Consider the following 23,668-nt stretch of genomic DNA (forward strand, 5'->3'; position numbering starts at 1 on the left):
TTGTTGCATCATCTTGCTGCATCAGCGCTCTGTGTGTGTGGCGCCACTCCTGGGCGGGCTGTGCTTTTTTCATGTGGGGCCACTCCACTAGGGTGTGGGGCTCCCCTACGCAGGGGACACTCCTGCATGGCACAGCACTCCTTGTGCACAGCAGCACTGCGCGTGGGCCAACTCACCACACGGGCCAGGAGGCCCTGGGTATAGGAGGTGGACAATCTAGCAGTTGAGCCATGTCCACTTCCCCCAAATATTTTTAATAGTGAATTTGAGGCTTTTTTCCTTAGGGAAAAATAATTCTAATTTCATAATTGAAACTATGGAAAAGTAAATCTCACCTTGGGAAAAAAATGCATGTTTAGTGTCAAACACTGCTAATTATGTCACATGTTATTTCATCTATCCCTCACTCCTATAAAGTGGGTTAATATAATTATTCATATTGTACAGATGAGGAAATGAGGCACAAGAGGGTAAGTGACTTGCCCAAAGTCACCAAGGTAAAAAAAAACTGGCCATATTTTATTCTTTCTGACTTTAGATTTTTTGCCATTAACTATTATGCCTTATAATCAGCCATAATCTCATTTTATTTATATATGCCAAATAACTACCCTATGAAGTTTACTTATTCTCATTCCACCAAAGAAACTGAGGAAGCCGAGACTCTGAGATGTGTAAGGTCACATAACTATATAGTAAACGGCAATAGGTCTTTTGATTCATTGAAAGTCTAGCAACAAGTTTATTGAGTAATGCTCACAACACAGAATCAGAATAGAAGTTACAAGGAAGATTCCTTTTAAACATAAATAACTTCCTAGACAACAGAAAGGGCTATCTTCAGAAGCAGTGGCATTCTAGGCACTAGAATTATGCAAGCAGAAACTGAGAATCTGAGATTTCTATATTCTAGTAGAAAATTAAACTACGTAATTTTAATTGTACAATTTTCAATTGTAGTATTCTAGCATTCAAAGTACAGTGGCAATTAGAAAAGATAAAGGCCAGAAACACCTGGGAAGACTTCCGAGACAAGGCAGGACTTAAAGGACTAGAAGATGTGTGGACAAAAAGACAGATGAAAGAAAATGAGAAAACCAGTTAAGACTAAGTAAAGAAGTAGAAATAGGCTAGGTGTGCATGTCTGTGTGTGTATATATATAAAAGAATAAGAAGGCAAGAGCTAGATTACCTGATTGGAAAAAATGGTTCATGCTGAATTGGGTAATAGTTTTCAAGTATTGGAAGAATATTTCCTCAATTTTTTGTGCTATTCACAACATACTGGCTATAGATATGACATACTTTTAAATTTAGTCTACTTTATTAACATTTTCTCCATCATTTTCTTAAATCTACACAATGAACAAAATACATCACACCCTAATTTGTAGCATTTGCTGATTTTTTTTTAATTTTTTCCTTCCCCTCCCCCTCCCCGCTGTTTTTGCTGTCTGTGTCCATTTGCTGTATGATCTTCTGTATCTATTTCTCTTTTTTGTCTTTTCTTCTTGTCTTTCTCCTCTAGGATTCACCAGGATTTGATCCTGGGGTCCTCTGATGTGGACAGACGTTCCCTGTCAATTGTGCCACCTCAGTTCCTGGTCTCTGCTGCGCTTCACCTTGACTCTCCCCTTCGTCTCTCTTTTGTTGGGTCATCATCTTGCTGCGAGACTGACTTGCACGGGCACTGGCTCACTGTGCAGGCACTTGGCTTGCTGCACAGGCACTCAGCTTGCCATGCAGGCACTTGGCTCACCACATGGGCACTGACTCACTGCACAGGCATGCTTTCTCTTCTTTTTCACCAGGAGGTCCCAGAGATTGAACCTGAGTCCTCCTATATGGTAGGCAGAGGCCCTATCACCCGAGCCACATCTGCTTCTCATTTGCTGATATCTGTGGTGTCAATACTCCTGCCATGACCTATTTCAAGGTACTAACAACATCACTGAATGCAATGTTGAAAAGAAATGCAGAGTAGCACACCATTTTAAAGTATTTCCATCACAGAGACACAATGATCATAAGTAACCTCAAAAGCATAGGCAATAATAGCATGTAGTAAAATAATTAGTGTGAATATTTAGTATTTATACCTTATTTTAAATATAATTAATTTAACTGTAAGTTTATATAATTTTTGATGATGGTTATGCTGAATAACCAACTCATAAAATTCCTGAAAATTCATAAGCCTGTTCAAGCTAGTTCCTGCCTAGCTTTGGCTCCAAGATTTTAAGACCTCTCTCTCAAGTATTTCAAGCTTGGGGTCTGGGACAACCATAGTGTGTCAATAACAGATATAAGCAGGGTTATTAAGAGGGCTGGCAGGGGAGTAGATTTGATAAGTTCAATTTTTTTTTTTTGCATTCAATTTAATTTTATTTTTTTCTTCTTTATTTTCTTTTAAATGTTACATTCAAAAAATATGATGTCCCCATATACCACCCATCCCACCCCTCCCACATCAACAAACTGTTCCATTATTATGGCACAACCACTGCACCCGGTGAATACATTCTGGAAAACCACTGCAGCACATGGATAGTGGTCCACATTGAAGTCCACACTCTCCCCCAGTCCACCCAGTGGGCCACGACAGGACACACAACGTCCAGCATCTGTCCCTGCAGCACCACCTAGGACAACTCCAAATCCTGAAAATGCCCCCACACCACATCTCTTCTTCCCTCTCCCGACCATCAGCAGCCACCTTGGCCACCCTCTCCACATCACTACTACAATTTCTTCCCTTACTAATCACAATAGTTCCCCAGCTGAACACCAGTAAGTCCACTCTAATCCATACTCTATTCCTCCATCTTGTGTATCTGGGATGGCTATGTCAAGTCCCCCTCTACATCAAGAGGGGGTTTAAATTCCACATGGATGACGGGTGCAATTCTCCTGCTTGCAGCGGCTCCCTGGTGTGGTTGTTGACCCTCTTCACCTCCCTGTCAGCTGGCCAGTGTAAGTCCAAGAAACTAGAGGGTAGGCGCCACAAGTCTGCTGAGGCCCAGGGCCTGGCCATCACATGGACCGTTCAGAGATTCAGGTCTCCTGAGTATACACCAACCCAAAGGCCAACCACAGGTCCAGTAAAAGTAACAGAAGAGGCATGTTTAGAAAGGTTATATCTGAGTCCAACTCCATCACACTCAGGAACACAAACTCCAAAGTAGGGCCAACTGACACGGCCCTAAACTCCAGAGCCATCTGCTGATAAGTTCAATTTTAAATATGTCAAATTTAAAATGAAAGCTTCAGGGAAGCAGTTGTGGCTCAACTGATAGAACATCCGCCTAACATATGGAGGGTCCAGGGTTCTATACCCAGGGCTTCCTGACCTGTGTGGTGAGCTGGCCCATGTGCAGTGCTGCCATGTGCAAGGAGTGCTGTGCCATGCAGGGGCTCCCCTGTGTAGGGGTTCCCCATGTGCAAGGAATGCACCCCGCAAGGAGAGCCACCCCACATGAAAAAAGCGCAGCCCACCCAGGAGTGGTGCTGCACACACAGAGAGCTGACACAGCAAGATGACTCAACAAAAAAGCGACACAGTTTCCCGGTGCCACATGACAAGAATGCAAGCAGACACAGAAGAACACACAGCAAATGGACAGAGAGAGCAGACAATGGGGGGGAAGAGGAGAAAAATAAATCATAAAACAAAACAAAACAAAATAAAATGAAAGCTTTAATATTTGTTCATCAATTGTAACAAATGTATCACACACAATGTAAGATGTTATTAATATGGGGAAGGAAATGTGAGAGGGGGAGGGGTAGAATACAAGGGAATCCCTTATATATATATATATATATATATATATATATTTTTTTTTACTGTCATTAATTTTTTATTTTTTAATTTTTTTAAAATGTTACATTCAAAAAATATAAGAGGTCCCCATATACACCCCAGTGCCCCTCACCCCACTCCTCCCACATCAACAACCTCTTTCATCATTGTGGGACATTCATTGCATTTGGTGAATACATTTTGGAGTACTGCTGCACCACATGGATAATGGTTTACATTGTCGTTTACACTCTCCCCCAGCCCACCCAGTGGGCCATGGCAGGACATACAGTGTCCAGCATCTGTCCCTGCAGGACCACCCAGGACAACTCCAAGTCCTGAAAATGCCCCCACATCATATCTCTTCTTTCCTCTCCCTATCCTCAGCAGCTACCGTGGCCACTTTCTCCACATCAATGCTACAGTTTCTTCCATTACTAATCACAATAGTTCCATAGTAGAGTATCAGTAAGTCCACTCTAATTCATACTGTATTCCTCCATCCTGTGGACCCTGGGATGGTTATGTCCACTACCCCTCTATATCAAGAGGGGGCTTCGATTCCACATGGATGATGGATGCAATTCTCCTGCTTACAGTTGTAGGTACTCTCGGCTCCCTGGTGTGGTGGTTGACCTTCTTCACCTCCCTATTTGCTGGCCCAGGTAAGTCCAATGAATCAGACAGTATGAGTTTCAAGTCTGCTGAGGCTCAGGGCCCAGCTGCCACATGGACAGTCAAGAGATTCAGGTCTCCTGAGTATACACCAACCCCAGCGCCAACCACAGGTTCAGTAAAAGTGACATAAGAGGCATGTGTAGAAAGATTACATTTGAGTCCAACTCCGTCACACTCAGGAACACAAACTCCAAAATAGGACCAACTTACATGGCACTTAACTCCAGAGCCATCTGCCATGACCATAGAACCTGTGGGTCTCTGTAGCTCCCTTATATTTTTTTTTTAAAGATTTTTTGAAAAGATTTATTTTATTTATTTCTCTCCCCTTCCCCCTCCCCCCCAGTTGTCTGTTCTCTGTGTCTATTTGCTGCGTCTTCTTCTTTGTCCACTTCTGTTGTTGTTAGCGGCATGGGAATCTGTGTTTCTTTTTGTTGCATCATCTTGTTGTGTCAGCTCTCCATGTGTGCGGTGCCATTCCTGGGCAGGCTGCACTTTCTTTTGCGCTGGGGCGCACTCCTTGTGCATGGGGCTCCTCTACGCAGGGTCACCCCTGTGTGGCATGGCACTTCTTGCACCCATCAGCGCTGCGCATGGCCAGCTCCACGTGAGTCAATGAGGCCCGGGGTTTGAACTGCGGACCTCCCATTTGGTAAGACGGATGCCATAACCACTGGGCCAAGTACGCTTCCCACCCCTTATATTTTTGACGTAACTTTTGTGTAAGCTAAAACTTCTTTAAAAAGAAAGTTTTTAAAAAATGAAAGCAAAGGAGCTATAAAAGGAAATGTTACTGAAACAGCTGGAAATACCAGAATTCAATTTGGGTCAGCTGAGAACTTAAGTTTAGAAGTCACATGCATAGAGGTGCTAGCTAAAGATATGGGAGACATTGAACTTTCTGTATTAGGAGCAAGAAAAATGAGCAGAGTGCTGCGGACTGCACCTTGGGGAATAGCCAGAATTAGAAGGCAAGAGATGGAAAAATAATCAACAAAGGACATTAAAAAAAAAAAAGCAGTGAAAAGAAAAAGGAAAAAAAAAACCCACAAAAAAGTGTAACCAAGGATGGAATGACCACCAATACCAAATGCTACAGAGGTAAAGGATGATGTGAACTAAGAAAAGATTTTTGAATTTTGCTACAAATAGTTAAGGGTGATATTTGAGAGAATAATTTTCAAGAAAGTGGTGGAATGGAAGTCAGATTATAAATGAATGGAAGGTAAAAATAAAATAAAGTCAGAATATATAAAATTCTTGACAGTAAGGATTAAGAAAAGAAGGGACAACTAAGTTAAATGAGAGATTTATTTTTGTTAGATAATACCTGAATATAGGGTGTAAAAATCAGGGGAGCTATCCAATACTTATTCAAATAAATTATAGTAGGGAAGCAGATATAGCACCCACCTCCCACCTCCCACATGGGAAGTCCCAGGTTTGGTTCCCAGGACATCCTAAAGAAGACAAACAACAAGCAGATAATGAGCAGACATCAAGCAAAAACAACAAGCAGATGACAAGCAAAAAAAACCACAAATAAACAACAACAACAAAAGAGCACAACAAGGAGCAGACAACAAGCAAAAAAATCCAAACAAGCAGGGAGCAGATGTGGCTCAAGAAATTGAGCGCCTGCCTCCCACATGGGAGGTCCTGGGTTTGGTTGTTTGGTTTCTGGTGCCTCCTAAAGAAAAAACAGACAACGAGCAAAGAAAACAACAAGCAAAAACAAAAACAACAAGCAAACAGATGAGGGAGCTATGGGGGTATTATAGTAGGACTTGAGGACTAAGTGAGAGCATGTTATCAATAGGGTATTTTTATTTTTTTATTTATTTCTCTCCCCATCCCCCACCCCCGTTGTCTGCTCTCTGTGTCCATTCACTGTGTGTTCTTTTGTGTCCACTTGCATTCTTGTCAGCGGCACCGGGACTCAGTTTCTTTTTGTTGTGTCATCTTCCTTTTTGAGCTCTCTGTGTATGCGGAGCCACTCCTGGGCAGGCTGTGCTTTTTTCACGCAGGGTGGCTCTCCTTGCAGGGGTGCTCTCCTGTCTGTGGGGCTCCCCTGCGTGGGGGACACCCCTACGTGGCACAGCACTCCTAGCATGCATTAGCACGCATATGGGCCAGCTCACAACATGGGTCAGGAGGCCCTGGGTTTGAACCCTGGACCTCCTATATGGTAGGCAATGCTCTATCAGTTGAGACAAATCTGCTTCCCTCAATAGGGTTTTAAATACCACAGGGTACAGAAAGGAAAAAGGAGACACCTTGAAATGTAAGGTTAATTTCACATCATGGCCCCAATGTTTCCTTTTGAAAATTCCAGTTATTTTTACACTTGCAAATAGCAAAATTCAACCAGCTTCCAAGAAACTTAGATCAGAACTAGCTTACTATATTTCTCAATTTTTGTCAGATTATAAAAACCAAATAATTATGAAAATAAAACTACCAGAGAGATATAGAGGTAAAGTAAGATTTTTTTTTTCTGGAGAACTGTCAACAACAGAGAACAGCAGTCTGTTTCTGAAGCAACTGGACACAGCTCTGCCTAAAAGAGGGTAAATAACTAGTTAACATTTACTGGGTGCTTCTGGATAAACTTTTTAGATGCAGAAATGGGACTTGGAGGGCCCAAGTAACATCCCCAAGATCATATAGGTCGATCAAATCCAGCTGTGCCTCATCCTAAAGTCCTTACCCTTCCTGCATATGCTTTGTTGCCTCTGAAATTTTCCACAAATCTCTTAAGAAAAAGTCCAGTGGACTAAGCATCAGAAGGTTTACAGGTAGCAAGTAAAGCCAACAGTGCTCAGGAATCATTAATAAGGATGTTTCTTTCCCACAAATAATCACATTCCTCTGTCAGCAAATAATATTTGAAAAGTCTCAACTACCCAGGGCTGTGGCTACTTGCATTCCCTGTGAAAATCACTGTCAATATTAGTGAATATCTCCAAAGAAGATGCATAAATGGCCAATAAGCACATGAGAAGATGTTCACTATCATTAGCCGTCAGGGAAATGTAAATTTAAAAAAAACAACACAGGGATACGGATGTGGCTCAACAATTGGGTTCCCATCTACCATATAGGAGGTCCAGGGTTCAATACCCAGGGCCTCCTGGTAAAGGAGCTGGCCCACACAGGAATGCCACCCTGTGTAGGAGTGTCACCCTGTGTGGGAATGCCGCCCAGTGCAGAAAAGCTGCCCTCCATCAGAGTGCCAGCCGACGCTGAGACCTGGCACAGCAAGATGATGCAACAAGAGACACAGAGGAGAGAAAGTAAGAAGACATAGCAGAATAGGGACTTGAGGTGGTGCAAGAGAGTAATTGCCTCTCTCCCACTCCAGAAGGTCCCAGGATCGGTTCCCAGAGCCGCCTAATGAGAATACAAGTAGACACAGAAGAACACACAGTGAAAGGACAGAGAGAGCAGACAACGGGGGGAACAGGGGGAATGGGGTGGGGGGGGGAAGAAATACATAAAATAAAATCTTTAAAAAAAAAACACAACACAATAGGATACCATTTCACACCCACTAGAGATGGTTATAATAAAAAAAGACAGATAGTAACAGGTATTGGAGAGAATGTAAAGAAATTGGAGCTCCAATACACTGTTGGTGCGAATGTAAAATGGACAGCTGCTTTAGAAAATAGTCCGATGGTTCCTCAAAAGACTAAACACAATTACCATTTGACCTGGCAATTCTACTCCTAGAATATAATCAAGAGAATTGAAAACAAATGTTCATACAAAAAACAGTACATGAATATTCACAGTAGCATTGTTCATAATAGCCAAAAAGTAAAAACCACCAAATGGTTCATCAACCGATGAATGAACAAATAAAATGCAGTACATCCATACAATGGAGATTCGGAAATAAAAAGAAATGAAGTACTGATACATGCTACAATGTGGATGAACCTTGAAAGCAATATGCTACATGAAAGAATCCAGTTACAAAGGATCACATATTGTATGATTTCGTTTATATGAGATATTCAGAATAGACAAATCTACAGAAAAAGAATGTAGATTAATGGTTACCTATGGGTGGAATGGGGCAAAAGGCACATCACGTGGGAGAGGTGGGATATGGGAGGATTGGAGAGTGATGGCTAAGGGTGCAGGGTTTCTTTCAGAATTGATAAAAGTGTTCTAAAATTAATTAGTGATGGTTGTACAACTCTGTGAATATACTAAAAGCTATCAAATTGTACACTTCAAATGGGTCAATTGTACGATACGTGAATTAACTCTAAATAAAGCTGTTAAAAAATAGTGATGAACTAAATTTTGAGAGGCCATGTCCATCCTATCCCAGGCTAATCCTCCCTAGCTCTAAGCCCACATCCATGCATTTATAAGTGAAGGGGAACTCTGCTCTCCCAATTTTTTACAGATTGGCTTGAATCTATGAAAAAATAAACAACTTCCTCCAATTTCTTAATGGCTTTAGCAAAGGGAATAAATTGCACTTAAGCGCCTGGAATCACAATCTGAAAGCAAAAGGACTTTGAAGAGTACCTAACTCTTAATACCTTTAGTTTACAGGTGAGAAAACGATTGCCTAGGGAAGTTATATAACTTCCTAAGATCATTTAGCTGGGAAGTGACATAGCTAGGTATAGAACACTGTCTCCTGATTCCCAGTTCAGTGTTCTCTCCCTGCACAGGGCTTCTATGGTACCTGAAGGGTCAAAATGACACATTACTTATAATATTAAAGCCAAAAAATACTGCCCTAAAAAGAACCAAGAATTACCATGTAGAATTCTCCGATACCTGCAGAAAACGTGATCTAGAAAAGTTTTCCTTTAAGACTGTTAAAATGAAACACAAGTTGCTCGATTTCCTTGATCTAAAACTATGCTGAAAAGCAATAAATAGGTTGGGAGAGGAGATTTTAAAAAGAAAAATATGTTACTCTCATCTACACTGATTAAAAGATATAGGAAAAGTGAGAATGAGCCTGGTAACTTCAGATGGATTTCTGAATTTATAAATTTCTAAACTGAAGGAGGGGAATTTGTATTGATTCAATTGTCCAAATTTAACTTCAAGAAAAAACCCAAATGCCAAAAATAGATTACAGTTGTCATAGAATTTTCACTCTAGAAAGACTGGAAGCTAGAAATCCCTGCTGGAGTAAGCAGAGTGAGAGAGGGCAGTAAAGTGAGAGAGGGGAGCAAAGTGCAAGGCCCTTTGCAGATAAGAATTCTATCATCTCTCTGTTCTGAGAATTTCATTAGTTTTGAGGAATCTAATAGTGGTATAGGTCAATCGTGCTTAACATTCTCTCTAAGAATGAGGATGATTCTAAAATCCACATAGCTTTTTATTTAATAGGCAAACACATATGCATAGAAAAAAGAAAATCCAGAGTAAAATCCAAGTCCAAATGTTGGGCAAAACTTTTTTGGTGGGGGATGAGATCTGTTGAGAGTGAAATTAAAATCTGAAAAATCAGGTCCAGGCAGAGAGCCACAAACCTCTGCCCTATGGTCACATTTAGGCAACAAAGGCAATGCCTCCTCAGAGCCTACTTTGTCAATCTCTTCAACTCCACGGCCCATCTCCTGACATTTCCCACAGACATGAATAAAGCAAAGAGGTGTGACAGTCCACATAATGTTAGGGAGCTGGGAGTTTTCTCATGTAGCTACAGCAAAGACTGCATAGGAGAGGGTACTTGGAAACATGCCATCTGCTATCCTTTGCTAAACTAGACAGTCTCAAACAGAGAAATGTTGGGAACATTAGCAAAAGGTGAAAGATTTATGTGATTTGAAGAGAAACCACAGCACAGGGAACATTAGTAAAAATGTGGAGTTTGAAAAAATTTGCTGGTATATCTGGAATTAACTAAAATTCCAAGATGACCAATGGCTTCTAGATTGAATGCATGAATAAAAATGGAAAGAACTAGCCCATCTGCTAGACTAAATACTGGCCTTTCTTTTCTACCTACAATCCTCTAAAGTGCATAGGAATTGACCAAGAAAGCATCTCTCCTACTGCTTTTGAGTTCATATTCTCAGTTCTCTCTCATACTTTTCTGGAGTTCTCTCTGAGGAGAGATATACTTTACCAGAATCTAGAGATATGACATAGATCATTTAAATAACTCATTAAAAACTCTAAATTTTTCTTTTTGGTGGCTCTGGTATAGAAATAATTCTTGGGTTTATCAGTTTGCATTCTAAATTAGGTTGCTTATATATTTCAGATTCTTACATCTTTTTAAAACTTTCTTTTTTATTTTTATTTTTTGAGAGGTACTAGGGATTGAACCCAGGACCTTGTACGTGGTAAGCAGTGTTCAACCTCTGAGCTACAACCACTCCCCAATAAATCCCTTTTAAAAGACTGGATCATCAGTGTCCTCAACTGATAAAAAGAAATTAATTTGATTATTCCAGAATGTACTATTTCTCAAGTGGGATATATTTCTCAACTAAATCTAGAACTTGAGAGCCTTGGTTGTTTCTGATCTAACATCAGTCCACCTGCCAAGGCAACATTATTCTAAGTGTAGTTGGGTGAGCAAAGCAAAGAAAGTGTGAGTTCCAAAAACAAACCCCAATCCCTAAATCTCAACCCAAAGTTCAAAGAATTCCACCATAAAGCAATGATTCTGATTAGTAATGAATCTCCCTGCAAAAAATCCCAAGATGAGAACACGCCATTAGGGCCAAAGGCTGGGAGCCTGAAAAGAAATGAAAAAATAGCCAGGGATTTAAGTAAAGTTATGACTGGCCTCCAATGTCTAACAGTGTTATGATGTGTTCCTATAGCTTCTCCCTCCCTGGGTCTCCTGTCATCACACAGTATTAAGGCAGAAGTCCAACAAGCAGCACAAGCTCCAAATGAACAGCAGGGAGCCAAAGCATTTGTATTCAACTAAAAGTTTAGGAACAAGCTTGAGGCAGGATAAATTCAGTTCTTCTAATTGTTTGAGATAAAAGAACAAGTAAGTTTGGTCAGAAAGCATGACAGATCCTTAGCTCTGCCCTCACTGGCTATGTGATCTTGGGTGGGTCACTTCAACCCTTTAATTCTCACTTTCCTTAGTTATAAAAACTGAGAGAAAAAAAAATGTTTACCTCCCACAGGCTTGTGTGAGGATCAATACCACTGAATTATTATTTGCTCAAGGCAAAAAAATAATTATTGCACTCTTCTTATGTTCTTGGTATAGTACTTGACAGAGAAAGTAACAAAATACAATTCCAGCCCATGATGAGCACTCTAACAGAGGGGACCAAGGTTTGTATACACAAGGTATCTCTTCAAAGTGGTACTGAACAGAGACGGAATTGCAAATAATTTAGCCTGAGGGATGGGGGTCAGAGTCTTCAAGGTGGTAATCTGGAGGTAGGTGAAGGGTAAGTTGGTGATGGCCAGGCAGGGGAGGCTGGGGTGTGCATTGTAAGGAGAGAGAAACGAATATGCAAGAGGTATAAAAGAACATAGTGTTTAGGAAGCGGTGAGTTGTTTTGTGTGGCTAGAGCACAGGCTACAGAGAAGAGAGTCTCTGAAAATGAAACTGGACAGATAGGGTGGAACCAGATTGTGAATCTGCATCTTGACAGAGTTTGATATCACCAAACTGATATTTATTGAAGGAATTTACAGAGGGCAATAGTAGTTTCTTCTCCTTCCCTCTCTTTCTTCCTCCTTTGTCCTATAATAAAAAATACGACACAATATCTACCTTCAAGTTACAATCTAGCAAAAAGATACAGAATGTATATAAATGTTGTAAGTGCTATAACCGAAATACATAAGGAGCACAGTGTAGTGAGGCACAAAGAAAAGGGTGGTCAATTCCACATAGGCAGGTCAGGAAAATCCTTACTGAGGAGGTATTAAATAGGTGTAATCCAGGCAACACTAAGTTGGGTAAGGTACTACAAGCAGAGGGAATGGCATGAACAAAGGCGAACTGTCATAAAATAGTGTGGCACATAATTCACCAAGGGCTGAAAGTATGAGGGGAAATTTGATGCGGTAAGCCTGGAGGGTAGCAGAAGCAAGACAGTACTGCACAGGTTAAAAGTACAGGTTCTAGACTTTAGGTTGCCTGAATTCTAAAATTTTAGTACTGCTTCTTTCTCGCGGCATGACCTTGAACAAGTTACTTAACCTCTCTGAACCTTATTTTCCTCATCAATAAAGTGGGGGTATGAATAGAACATACAGCATGAGTCAATAAGGATTGAATGAGATAATCCATATAAAGGACTTAGTATAGTATGGCTTACAGTAAACACTTAAAACTATTACTATTGTTATCATTACAGTTGTTATTATAGGAAACTTCATTAGGAAATTATTATGGTGGTCAAGGTGAAAGATGAAGAGGCCCTGGACTAAAATAGAGGCAATGGAGATGAACAGAACACAGATACAAGTAATCTTTCTGAGATATAAGTGAATGGACTTAGTAACAAGGCAGATATTATGGACTAAATCAAATATGATTCTAGGTTCCTAACTTGGACAGCTGAGTATATAAATGAAAATATTTAACAATTTGGGATATGCTGAATACAGGATGTGCATAGGTAGCACCCAGATGGAACTGTCAAGCAGAATGCCAGAAACACAGTTCTTTGGCTTAGATAAGACTGCAGGAAAAGTTTCTATCTTTATCCATATCGTATAGTCTGAAAATTGAAAATCATTTTTTATTTATGTGATCATCTTCCTGGCCATAGCTTACTAAACTATAGATGGATACCTGATTCATGTCGGAAAAGAAAACCCCAGCCAATCAGATTTTCTCTTTTTCTTTTTTTTAAAGATTTTTTAATTTATTTCTCTCCCCTTCCCACGTCCCCCACCCCCACCCCCGTTGTCTGCTCTCTGTGTCCATTCGCTGTGTGTTCTTCTGTATCCACTTCTACTCTTGTCAGTGGCCTGGGAATCTATGTCTCTTTTTTGTCACGTCATCTTGCTGCATCAGTTCTCGTGGTTGCAGCACCACTCCTGGGCAGGCTGGACTTTCTTTCACACTCGGCAGCTCTCCCTTTGGGGCACACTCCTTGCGCGTGGGGCTTCCCTACGCGGGGGACACCCCTGCATGGCACAGCATGCGTTGCACGCATCAGCACTGCACGTAGGCTCTCTCCACATGGGTCACGGGGGTCCTGGGTTTGAACCACGGACCTCCCACGTGGTAGGCGGACACCCTATCCATTGAGCCAAGTCCACTTTCCCAGATTTTCTAGTGTTTGTGTCTTTAGAATCATACAGCCCCAAGGGTTTCTGTCACCATTTTGGGGACAGTCACTATGGCTCACACTTAAGCAATAGGAGAAATACAAGAAAAATTAATGTAGGAGACTGTCATAGGTTGAATTATGTACCGCAGGAAAACATATTTTTAATCTTAATCCATTCTGGTGGGTGTGGACCCAGTGTAAACTTCTTGAAGATGTTACTTCAGTTAATGTGTGGTCCAACTTAATCCTATCGGGCTTTTTTTTCCCCCTCTCCCCTCCCCTCCCCCCCGCCCCCCCGCCCCCCGTTGTATGTTCTCTGTGTCTATTTGCTGCTTCTTCTTTGTCCGCTTCTGTTGTTATTGGCGGCACGGGAATCTGTTTCTTTTTGTTGCATCATCTTGTTGTGTCAACTCTCCGTGTGTGCAGTGCCATTCCTGGGCAGGCTGCACTTTTTTTGCACTGGGCGCCTCTCCTTACGGGGCACACTCCTTGTGCGTGGGGCTCCCCTACGCGGGCGACACCCCTGCGTGGCAGGGCACTTCCTGTGCGCATCAGCACTGCGCATGGGCCATCTCCACGTAGGTCAAGGAGGCCCAGGGTTTGGACCATGGACCTCCCGTGTGGTAGACGGACGCCCTAACCACTGGGCCAAGTCCGCTTCCCCTATTGGGCTTTAATCTGGATTACTGGAGTCCTTTTTAAGCAGAATGAAATCCAGACAGAAAGAAAAAGCCATAGAAGAACCTGGAAGTCAACAAAGCCTAAAGGAAAAAGGAGAAGACATTGCCAGGTGCATTGCCATCTGACAGAAGAACCAAGGATCAAGGATCAGCAGCAGCTGGCCCCAAAAATGCCACAGTCTTCAGGGAGAGAACATTACCTTGCCGACACCTTGATTCTGTACTTCTCCTAGCCTCAAAACAATGAGCTGATAAATTTCCACTGTTTAAACAAACCCACTGTATGGTATTTGCTTTAGCAGATAGGAAAGTAAGACAGAGACATGCAAAAAGAAGTCGAAATTAAGGACTACAAGGCCTCATAAAAAGAAAGATAAAGTAGCTGCCCAATAAATGATGAATTTTCTTAAAACCCAGTTATATCCAGACACTGGATCCTGTGAGATCATCCTGTATCCTTTCTACTAGTGTTTCTTCATATTCCATGCAACCAAACAGTCCCTGTGACTGAAACATGTGATTTCCCCCAAAAAATACAGAAAATAAGATAAAAGGACCTACATTAGAACCCAGGGAACATAAACAGGGAAGTAGTCAGTGAAAGAGAAAAAAAAGGCATTCACTGGGAAGCAGATGTGGCTCAAGCAATTGAGCTCCTGCCTACCACATGGGAGGTCCCGGGTTCAGTTTCTGGCGCCTCTTGGAGAAGACAAACAAGACAGCAAGCTGGTGTGACAGGCTGGCGCAGAGAGCTGATGCAACAAGATGACAAAACAAGGGACACAAAGAGGAAATACAATGAGAAAAACAACAAAGCAGGGAGCAGAGGTGGCTCAAGCAACTGAGCGCCTCTCTTCCACAGGAGAGGCCCCAGGTTCAATTCCCAGGGCCTCCTAAAGAGAAGATGAAAGAATGAACACACAGCAAATGGACAAAGAGAACAGAGAGAGGGCAACGAGACAGGGTGATTGGGGGGAAAAAAAGGCATTCATAGAGGAAAGAGGTAACTCAGGAAAAAAGCAGAGTCCTAAAAGGTAAAATAAAAAATAGTTTTAAGGAGTCATTAGTCAACAATATAAAATGCTACAGAAAAACCAAATAGAAGAAAGATAAAACTGAGTAGTGAATATGGCAAGAGGTCACTAGAGACCCTTGCCAGAGTAGTAGTAATTATTATAAACTCAAAGACCTTGCTTTCAAATCATGACTGTCATATTAGTAATACCATTTTCCCTTCAGTGGTGTTTAAAATGTCTCTGCCTTGGTTTCTTCCCATTTGTAGCAGTTTGATATAATTGATGAATTCCAAAAAGAAATACTGGATTATGCTTGTAATCTGATCTGTACCTGGGCATGACTGAATTATGATTAGGGCTTTGATTGGGCCATGTCATTAGGGTGTTGAATCCCTACTCCTTGGTGGGTGGGGACTCACAGAAAGAAGGCATGGCAAAGGACAGAGTTGGAGCTTTTGATGCAGGGATTTCTGATGTTACAGTTTGATGCTGAAGACTCGGGAAGTCAGCACTCAGAGGAAAGAAAAGCCAGCACCAGGAAGGAAGGAACCTTGAACCCAGAGAAAAGCAAGCCCCAAAAACATAGGAACTCAGGAAGCCTGAACCCTCACAGACGTCATCAGAGACTTTGGTGAGGGAAGTAACTTATGCTTTATGGCCTGGAATCTGTAAGCTCCTACCCAAATAAATACCCTTTATAAAAACCAACCAGTTTCTGGTATTTTGTATCAGCACCCCTTTGGCTGACTAATAATATACTAATAATGATAATATAATGATAATAATGATAATAACAACAATCACCCCCAACATCCTAGCCATTCTAGAAATGTTCTGTATCTTGATCTATATAGTTGTTATACAGGTGTATAAACATTTTAAAATTCATCAAGTATACATTCAGGATTTGTGCACTTTAAGGGAGAGAGAGCAAAATCTCCACTGCCTCATACTTACATAGTAATCACACTAAAAAATAAAAATAAATAAAGTGGCTTACAAAATAATTTGTAAATCCAGGAGGGAAGTGCTCTTTGAATCTGAGGAATCATCCCATGGTATCATCAACCTCAACCTTCTGAGGCAATGGCATATATTACTGCCCTTTACAAGAAACTTACCAGTAAAAGTTTCCACACTATTATGACCATGTTAGTTAAAATTTTTTTAAAAGTCACATGTATATCTTCCATAGACTCAAGCACATGACAGGCAATCTGTACTGAGTGAGAGACAGGAATGACAGATTTGGATTAAGAGCAGCAGGCAGGGCTAGGGCAGCATAGATGAAGGAGTCCTACCTTCATCAAGTGCTTGTTCACCCACTTGGTGAATGTTTTCTTCTGAACCCGGTCCCGTTCATCTGTAAAGAAACACAGAAAAGACACTGCCTTAGTGCTACCCAAGCAAAATGTTCCCGTACCCCTGCCTTGCCCACACCCCAGTTTTTCCAGGACCACTTAAAAAGGTTGGCTTTCCCCACAGAACAGTGAGGGAGATTGTGTCTCTTGTCGTTAGGAAGGTTTGGACTATCTGAATTTCCCTTTAAGTACTGACCATGATGTCACTTTACAGATAGGGAGAATCAGGTGCCTGAAAAATCAAGTCATAGCAGAGACTCCTTAGCATCATAATTCTCTGGGAGTGCACAGTGACCCTCCCTCACCAACAAGAGCTCCAAAGAGCCATAGCCATGAGTATTACCAACAGAAGTGGTGGGGTGGCCTTTTGGCATCATCCCTCCCACAAAGGTATAATGACATTTGGGGCACTCATGGTGCAGTGGTTAATCTCTCTTCATGTACTGATCTGCCTAGCAATACTCCATTCCCTCTCCTACCCCCTACTTCCATCATTCCGATTTCCTCACTAGTCATTACCAACCAGCCAAACTCTCAAAGCTACCCAGTTTACCCACACTATACATCTCTTCCCTCCCTTTCTTCTCCTAAGTCTTGCAGAAACTTCATTTCTTTGTAGGCAATATTCCCTTTATTCTCAACTTTTTTACTTTCCACTTTAACAGAAACAAGACTGTCAACACTTGATGATGACTGCTCTACAGAGGCCCTATCCTACAGAGGACTCGCCTTATCCAACTCCTGCCAATTCCCCAAAGCCAAGGCTGACCCATCAGCCCTGCTCCTCTTCTATTTATTTGAAGCCCATGTCATTCCCTATACCATCTTATTCAAATCACCCTCACTGTCATTGGTTATTCCCTACTGCCTACACCCTTCCACATGGCAAATCTACCTGAACCTGCCTTGACAATTTGTTTCAAATTTATCATTTCCACATGTATCCTCTGCCATCACCTTCACATTACTTTAACACATATACTGACAATGTATTTGATACACTGACCTGAAAGTACAATGCCAATTTGGCTCCATTGACCTTCATCTCCAGTTCATATCCAGCCACCACACTGCAACAGTCTGGGCTCATTCCCTCTCCAACACAATCTTCTTAACATTCTCCTCAATTTCAATTACTATAGTCTTATCTCACCTTATACATTAGTAATATCTAAGATTATCCCCATCTATGCTAGACAACACAGTTAAGCAATTTAATACCCCAAGGAATCTCACCTGCCTAACCTTCTACTACTATGTTCTCCATGACAATCTCCACACCTGAATTACAATCATTGCTTGACTCTTCCATTTCTTCTCTAAGTCAAAGACCTTTTCAGAAGAACATAGAATTACATAAATCTGGTTCACTAATAATCCATACATACTTCACTCAGCTGGGCTCTCTCCCCCTCTTGCCTAGTTATTCTCATCTTACTGACTGCCTAGTAAAAGTCACATGGGTAGCATTCCAAACTATGCCAATTCTCGCTCTCTACTTTCAGGTGACTGCACTGTCCATTTATTTTTCTGAATATGTAGGCATTCAATAGTGCTCCCTCATTTCTGTCTCTGAATCTACCTTTACTTTCTTCAGCCTTGAAATATTACGCCTCTTGCTCTCATATTTGTCCTATCTTATCCTGCTTTGGAAGGAATTATCTCTTCCTATCATAGATGTCTTAATTTCAGATCTCAGCTTCCATGGTTTTCCTCTTAAACCTGTTTCTCCTTCAATTTCTCCTTTCCATGTCCTTTTAGTCCAAGATGACAGTGGTTCTGTACATACGGTTCTTTCAAAAACCTTGTTGGTTTAGCATGCAAGAAGCAGAGGTCCAAGCCATCAGACAGTAACACTTTCCACAAGCCTTTCCAAGATAACTGCATCTTCAATCCTGAGTTGCAAGTTCCAAGTTTAGTTAAGTCCTCCAAAGGGACACTTTCATTCTGGGAGCTTGATTTCCAGAGGCTTGGAATTTCCAGAATCAGTTTCTGTTTTCTTTGGGCCCAACAGTTCAGTCCTCAATATCTCTCATCTAGCATTTTGCTATAAGCTGCAAGCAGAAGCCAAGCCGCATTCTCTGGGTTTACTTTGGAAATTTCTTCAGCTAAATGCCCAGGCTTGCCATTTTCAAATTCTACCTTCCATAAAACACCTGGAGTTAATCTTGCTAAGTTCTCTGCAACTTTAAAACACAGATTGCCTTTCCTCCAGTTTCCAATAATAGTTTCATCATTTACTTCTAGGGCATCATAAAAAGTCTCTTTAGCATCCATATTGCTATCAACAGTCTCTTCAAAGTGATCTAGGCCTTTTCCATCAAGCATCTCACAATTCCTCCAAAAAAGACCCCCTTCATAAAAACCATTCCAGCATTTTGGTAATTGCAAAAGCAATTACCACTCCTCAGTACCAAATTCTGTATTAGTCAGCCAAATGGGTGCTGATGCAAAATACCAAAAATTGGTTGTTTTTTTAGTTTTTTAAAAAAGATTTATTTTATTTATTTTTCTCCCTTTCACTCCTAACCCCCCATCATCTGCTCTCTTGTGTCCATTCATTGTGTGTCCTTCTGTGTCTGCTTGCATTCTCAGTGGCACCGGGAATCTGTGCCTCTTTTTGTTGAGTCATCTTGCTGCATCAGCTCTCCATGTATGCAGTGCCACTCCTGGATGGGCTGTCCTTTTTTTTGCACAGGGTGCATAATCTGCTTCCTTATAAATTCTGTCTATTGGTCCTCATTTGAGACTATTCGAATTTTTTTTTTTTAGGTCTAATCTATCTCTCATTTAATAAGAGTCCTGCAAGTACTTCAAGCTATAATCCTTACTAGATTTTACCACTGTCATTCCAGTATATTTTGTTCATTTTAGATGCTGATACAGTTATCAAACATTTCCAACATCCTTACCAAGCTCATGTCATCATCTGCAGACTGAATCAGAATCAGCTTGCCAATTACAGTCTCATCTAAATCACTGATGCTTTGCTCATACATGCTGCTCTCTTCCTCTCCACTATACCAATGCTATTTATTCTTTAAAATCTAGCTCAATCATTCACTCATTTATTCTCTGAAAAAATCTTTGTTAAAGGATCTAGCTTCTAGAAAGTCTGTGTTTAACTCTGGCAATAAAGGTGTCAAAGTAACAGTTCCTACGTTTAAAAGAGATCACAGTCTAGCAGAGAAGAGAAAAACTTCAATAAAGCTTGATGAGTGCCATAACAAAGTTAAATACAGAAGGTTCAAGAGCATAAGAGAAGTGGTTACACCTGCCTGAGCAGGAAGGGAAACATGGGAGGTTAGTGAAAAGTTTCCCAGAAGAGTGACTCTAACTAAACCTTAAAAGATCCAACATGATGTGATGCCTATCTGCCACTTAATCCTCTCCACCCCTCCATAAAAACTCTAATTTCCAGCCTTGCTGGACAACTTGCAATTTCCCCCAAAGGGACATTTTTTCTCATACTCCCATGCCTTGGCATATACTGTTTCCTGTGCAGACATACAGCTAGCCCCCTTCTCTGACTACTTATTCTTCAGCATTCAATTCAATTATTACCTACTCCAGGAGCTTTTTCCATCTGTCATATACATTATATTAGGTAATTTTCCTCTTGTGTTTATTGCAGGGTATCAATGTTTACTTGTCTATCTGCCCTACTCAACTAGAAGCAATTCGAGGACTAGTATGGGCTTGGAATGAAAGCCTGCATTTGAGGAACAAAACTGTGCTCTGGGAAGCAGATATGGCTCAAGAGATTGAGCTCCTGCCTACCACATGGGAGGCCCCAGTTCGGTTCCCAGTGCCTCCTAAAGAGGATGACAAGACAGCAAGCTGATGCTACAAGATGACGCAATGAGATGACACAACCAAGAGACACAGCAAGGAAACATGATGAGACACAACAAAGAGGCAGTGGAAGTGGCTCAAGCAATTAAGTGCCTCCCTCCCACATGATAGGACCTAGGTTCAGTTCCCTATACCTCCTAAAAAAAAGAAGATGAGCAGACAGCGAGCACAAAGAAAGGCGGGTAGGAGGATAAATAAATAAAAATAAGAGCTCTGATGGAGATATATAACAAAATTAATGTTGTTTTAATGCCTGTAACACAACACCCATTCTGTAGCCCATGGATCAAGGGGTCATTTTGACTTTCAAGTCTTATTTAAGAAATACATTCCCTAAGGCTATAGCTGCAATAGTGATTCTTCTGATGGATGTGGGTAAAGTAAATTGAAATTCTTCTGGAAAGGATTCACCATTCAAGATGCCATTAAGAACATTTTTGACTCATAGGAGGAGGTAAAAATACCAGCGTTAACAAGATTTTGGAAGAAGTTGCTTCCAATCCTCATGGATGACTTTGAGGGGTGCAAGATGTCATGGAGGAAGTTAACTGCAGATGTGGTGGAAATAGCAAGTGAACTAGAATTAGATGTGGATCCTGAAGATGTGGCCAAATTGCTGAAATCTCATGATAAAATATGAATGGATGAGTAGCTGCTTTTTATGGAGCAAAGAAAATATTTCTTTGAGATGGACTCTACTCCTACTGAAGATGCTGTGAACACTGTTGAAATGATGACAAAGGAATTAGAATATTACATAAACTTAGTTGATAAAGCAGCAGCAGGGTTTGAGAGGACTGACTCCAAATTTGAAAGTTCTATTGTGGAAAAAATGCTATCAAGCCACAGAGAAATCTTTTGTGAGAGTCGATCAATGCAGCAAACTTTTAAGTCTGCATCTTATTTTAAGAAATTGCCACAGCCACCCCAAACTTCAGCAAGGCACCATCCATCGACATAGAGGTAAGATCCTCCATCAGCAAAAAGATTATGGCTGCTACTAAAAGCAAAGCCAGAAAGACCCCTGGAAACCCTGATCATGTGGTCCCATTTGAAACTTTTTCTGGGGTCAAAAGGAAATCCCAGATAACTTCAAAGAGGCCTTCCATTGGTCCCCTGACAGTTAACAGGTAGGGATCCTAAGGCAACCACTCAGAAGAGCAAACACCTAGGACCCCTTCCCAACATTAGGAATGAGAGGAGGAAAGGTCTTAAAAGGCCTAACCAGGGGGTCCCATGTGAGCATCTCGCTCTGTTGGGTGTCCGCAACCCATGTCTCGGGTTGTATACTTATCTCTTAACTACTGTTTCTTAATAAACTCTTTACTACCTTGCCTACCCTATGGCATGTCCTTAAATTCTTTTATACAACATAGCCACGAACCTAGATGCCCAGACCCAAGAGCATTCCCCTAACAGGTCTAGCATTCAGACAAGCAGTTAGAATTGATACAGATTTGAAAGCGTAACAATTGATGGCCAAGGCTGTGGCATGTAGAACAAATAGCCTATTTCAATGAATCTTGCAAAATCACCCCTTTGCCCACATCATCCCTCTATTCAGAAGTCCAACTCTTTAGTTTGCATATTCAAAGTCCTGCAGAATCCTATAAAATTCAGTTCTAATGTTTATTCACTATGTCACAATGTGTTAGCTGGTTGAAGAGGACAAAGATAAAGAGTGCCTCTTACTTGAAGGAATTTACAATCTACTCTAGTACAGTCTAGTCTCTAGACTTTACCCAGCACAGCTCTACTACCATTCTCATTTCCTCATTGTTCCCAGACCTTTCACATTCCTGCTTTCGTTCACTGGGTTTCCCAACTGGAATGCCTACCCTCCACTTCTTGGCTTATCTAATTTAGAGCTTCCTTTCAAGGTCCAGCTGAAGTCCCACTTCCCTCTTTAGACCTCTCTGGCCATGGCACTTAAAAGTTTATTCAACTTTTTTTGGCAGTGAACATAAAAAAACAAGAGTTAGGTATCTCTGTATGTAAGTCATATTTCTCAATCTGTCCCTATTTCTGTGAGTTCTTTGGAGTCAAGAGCCACACTTTAAATCTCCATCAACAGCCAACATTTAGGACAACATCCATTTAACAAATATGTACTGAAAGATCCCTATGTGCCAAGGTTATATCTACAAGAAAACGTTAAGATGATACTTTCAAAGTCAGACTAAGAAATGATCTCAAATGACAATTAAGACTTCTTTTCAGCAGGAAGTAGGGATTCCCACTCAGATGTGTCTTCTACAGTTACAGCTTTCTTCTTGTAACATCTAGATCACTTAATGGTCCCCATGTAAGTTCAAAGGAGAATGGCTGAACTGAATGATCAAGCAATTAAAAAGTACTTACTAACAATTTATAGTGGCACCAGTGTTATAAAGGATTCTTCTCCTCAGAAGCATACAAACATACTTTGGAAGATAAGACTGATATTGATATTTATTGCGTTTACCATGTGTGAGACCTATCTCATTTAGTATTTAACTTAATCTTCACAGCTCTATCAAGTATGTATTACTTATCCTCATTTTATAGTTCAGCATATTGATACTTAGAAGTTTAGTAATTTGCTAAAGGTCACATAGTAAATAAGTAGTAGAATTGAAATTCAAATCAAAATCTGCTAGCCTTCAAATCCTAGACTTTTTTTTTTAAGATTTATTTTATTTATTTATCTCTCCCCACCCCCTCATAGTATGCACTTGCTGTGTCTATTCATCTTCTTTGTTTCTTTAGGAGGCACCAAGAACTGAACCTAGGACCTCCAATGTGGGAGGGAGGTGACTAACTGCTTAAACCACCTCCATTCCCTGCTTTGTTGTGTCTCTCATTGCGTTTTTTCTCTTGTGTCTCATCTCACCATCTAGTCACATCAGCCTGCCACGCGTGCCGGTTGTGCCAGCTTGCCATCCTGCTCATCCTCTTTAGGAGGCACTGGGAACCTCGGCTCCCTGCTTTGTCGTGTCTCTCATTATGTTTTCCTTCTTGTGTCTCTTGTTGCATCATCTTGTTG

At 41.1% G+C, this 23,668-nt stretch overlaps 1 protein-coding gene across 3 annotated transcripts in view; it reads right to left on the reverse strand.

The window, feature by feature from the left end:
- MACF1 (microtubule actin crosslinking factor 1) overlaps positions 1-23,668 on the reverse strand; it is a 385,648-nt gene that overhangs the window by 240,499 nt on the left and 121,481 nt on the right. For all 3 annotated transcript variants that reach the window (XM_058303848.2, XM_058303845.2, XM_058303843.2), the window contains exon 2: positions 16,729-16,790. In XM_058303848.2, the coding sequence (XP_058159831.1) occupies positions 16,729-16,790 (62 nt within the window). The remainder of the gene's footprint in view (positions 1-16,728; positions 16,791-23,668) is intronic.

Source organism: Dasypus novemcinctus, chromosome 9, assembly GCF_030445035.2.
Source record: "Dasypus novemcinctus isolate mDasNov1 chromosome 9, mDasNov1.1.hap2, whole genome shotgun sequence".
Classification (NCBI taxonomy): Eukaryota; Metazoa; Chordata; class Mammalia; order Cingulata; family Dasypodidae; genus Dasypus; species Dasypus novemcinctus.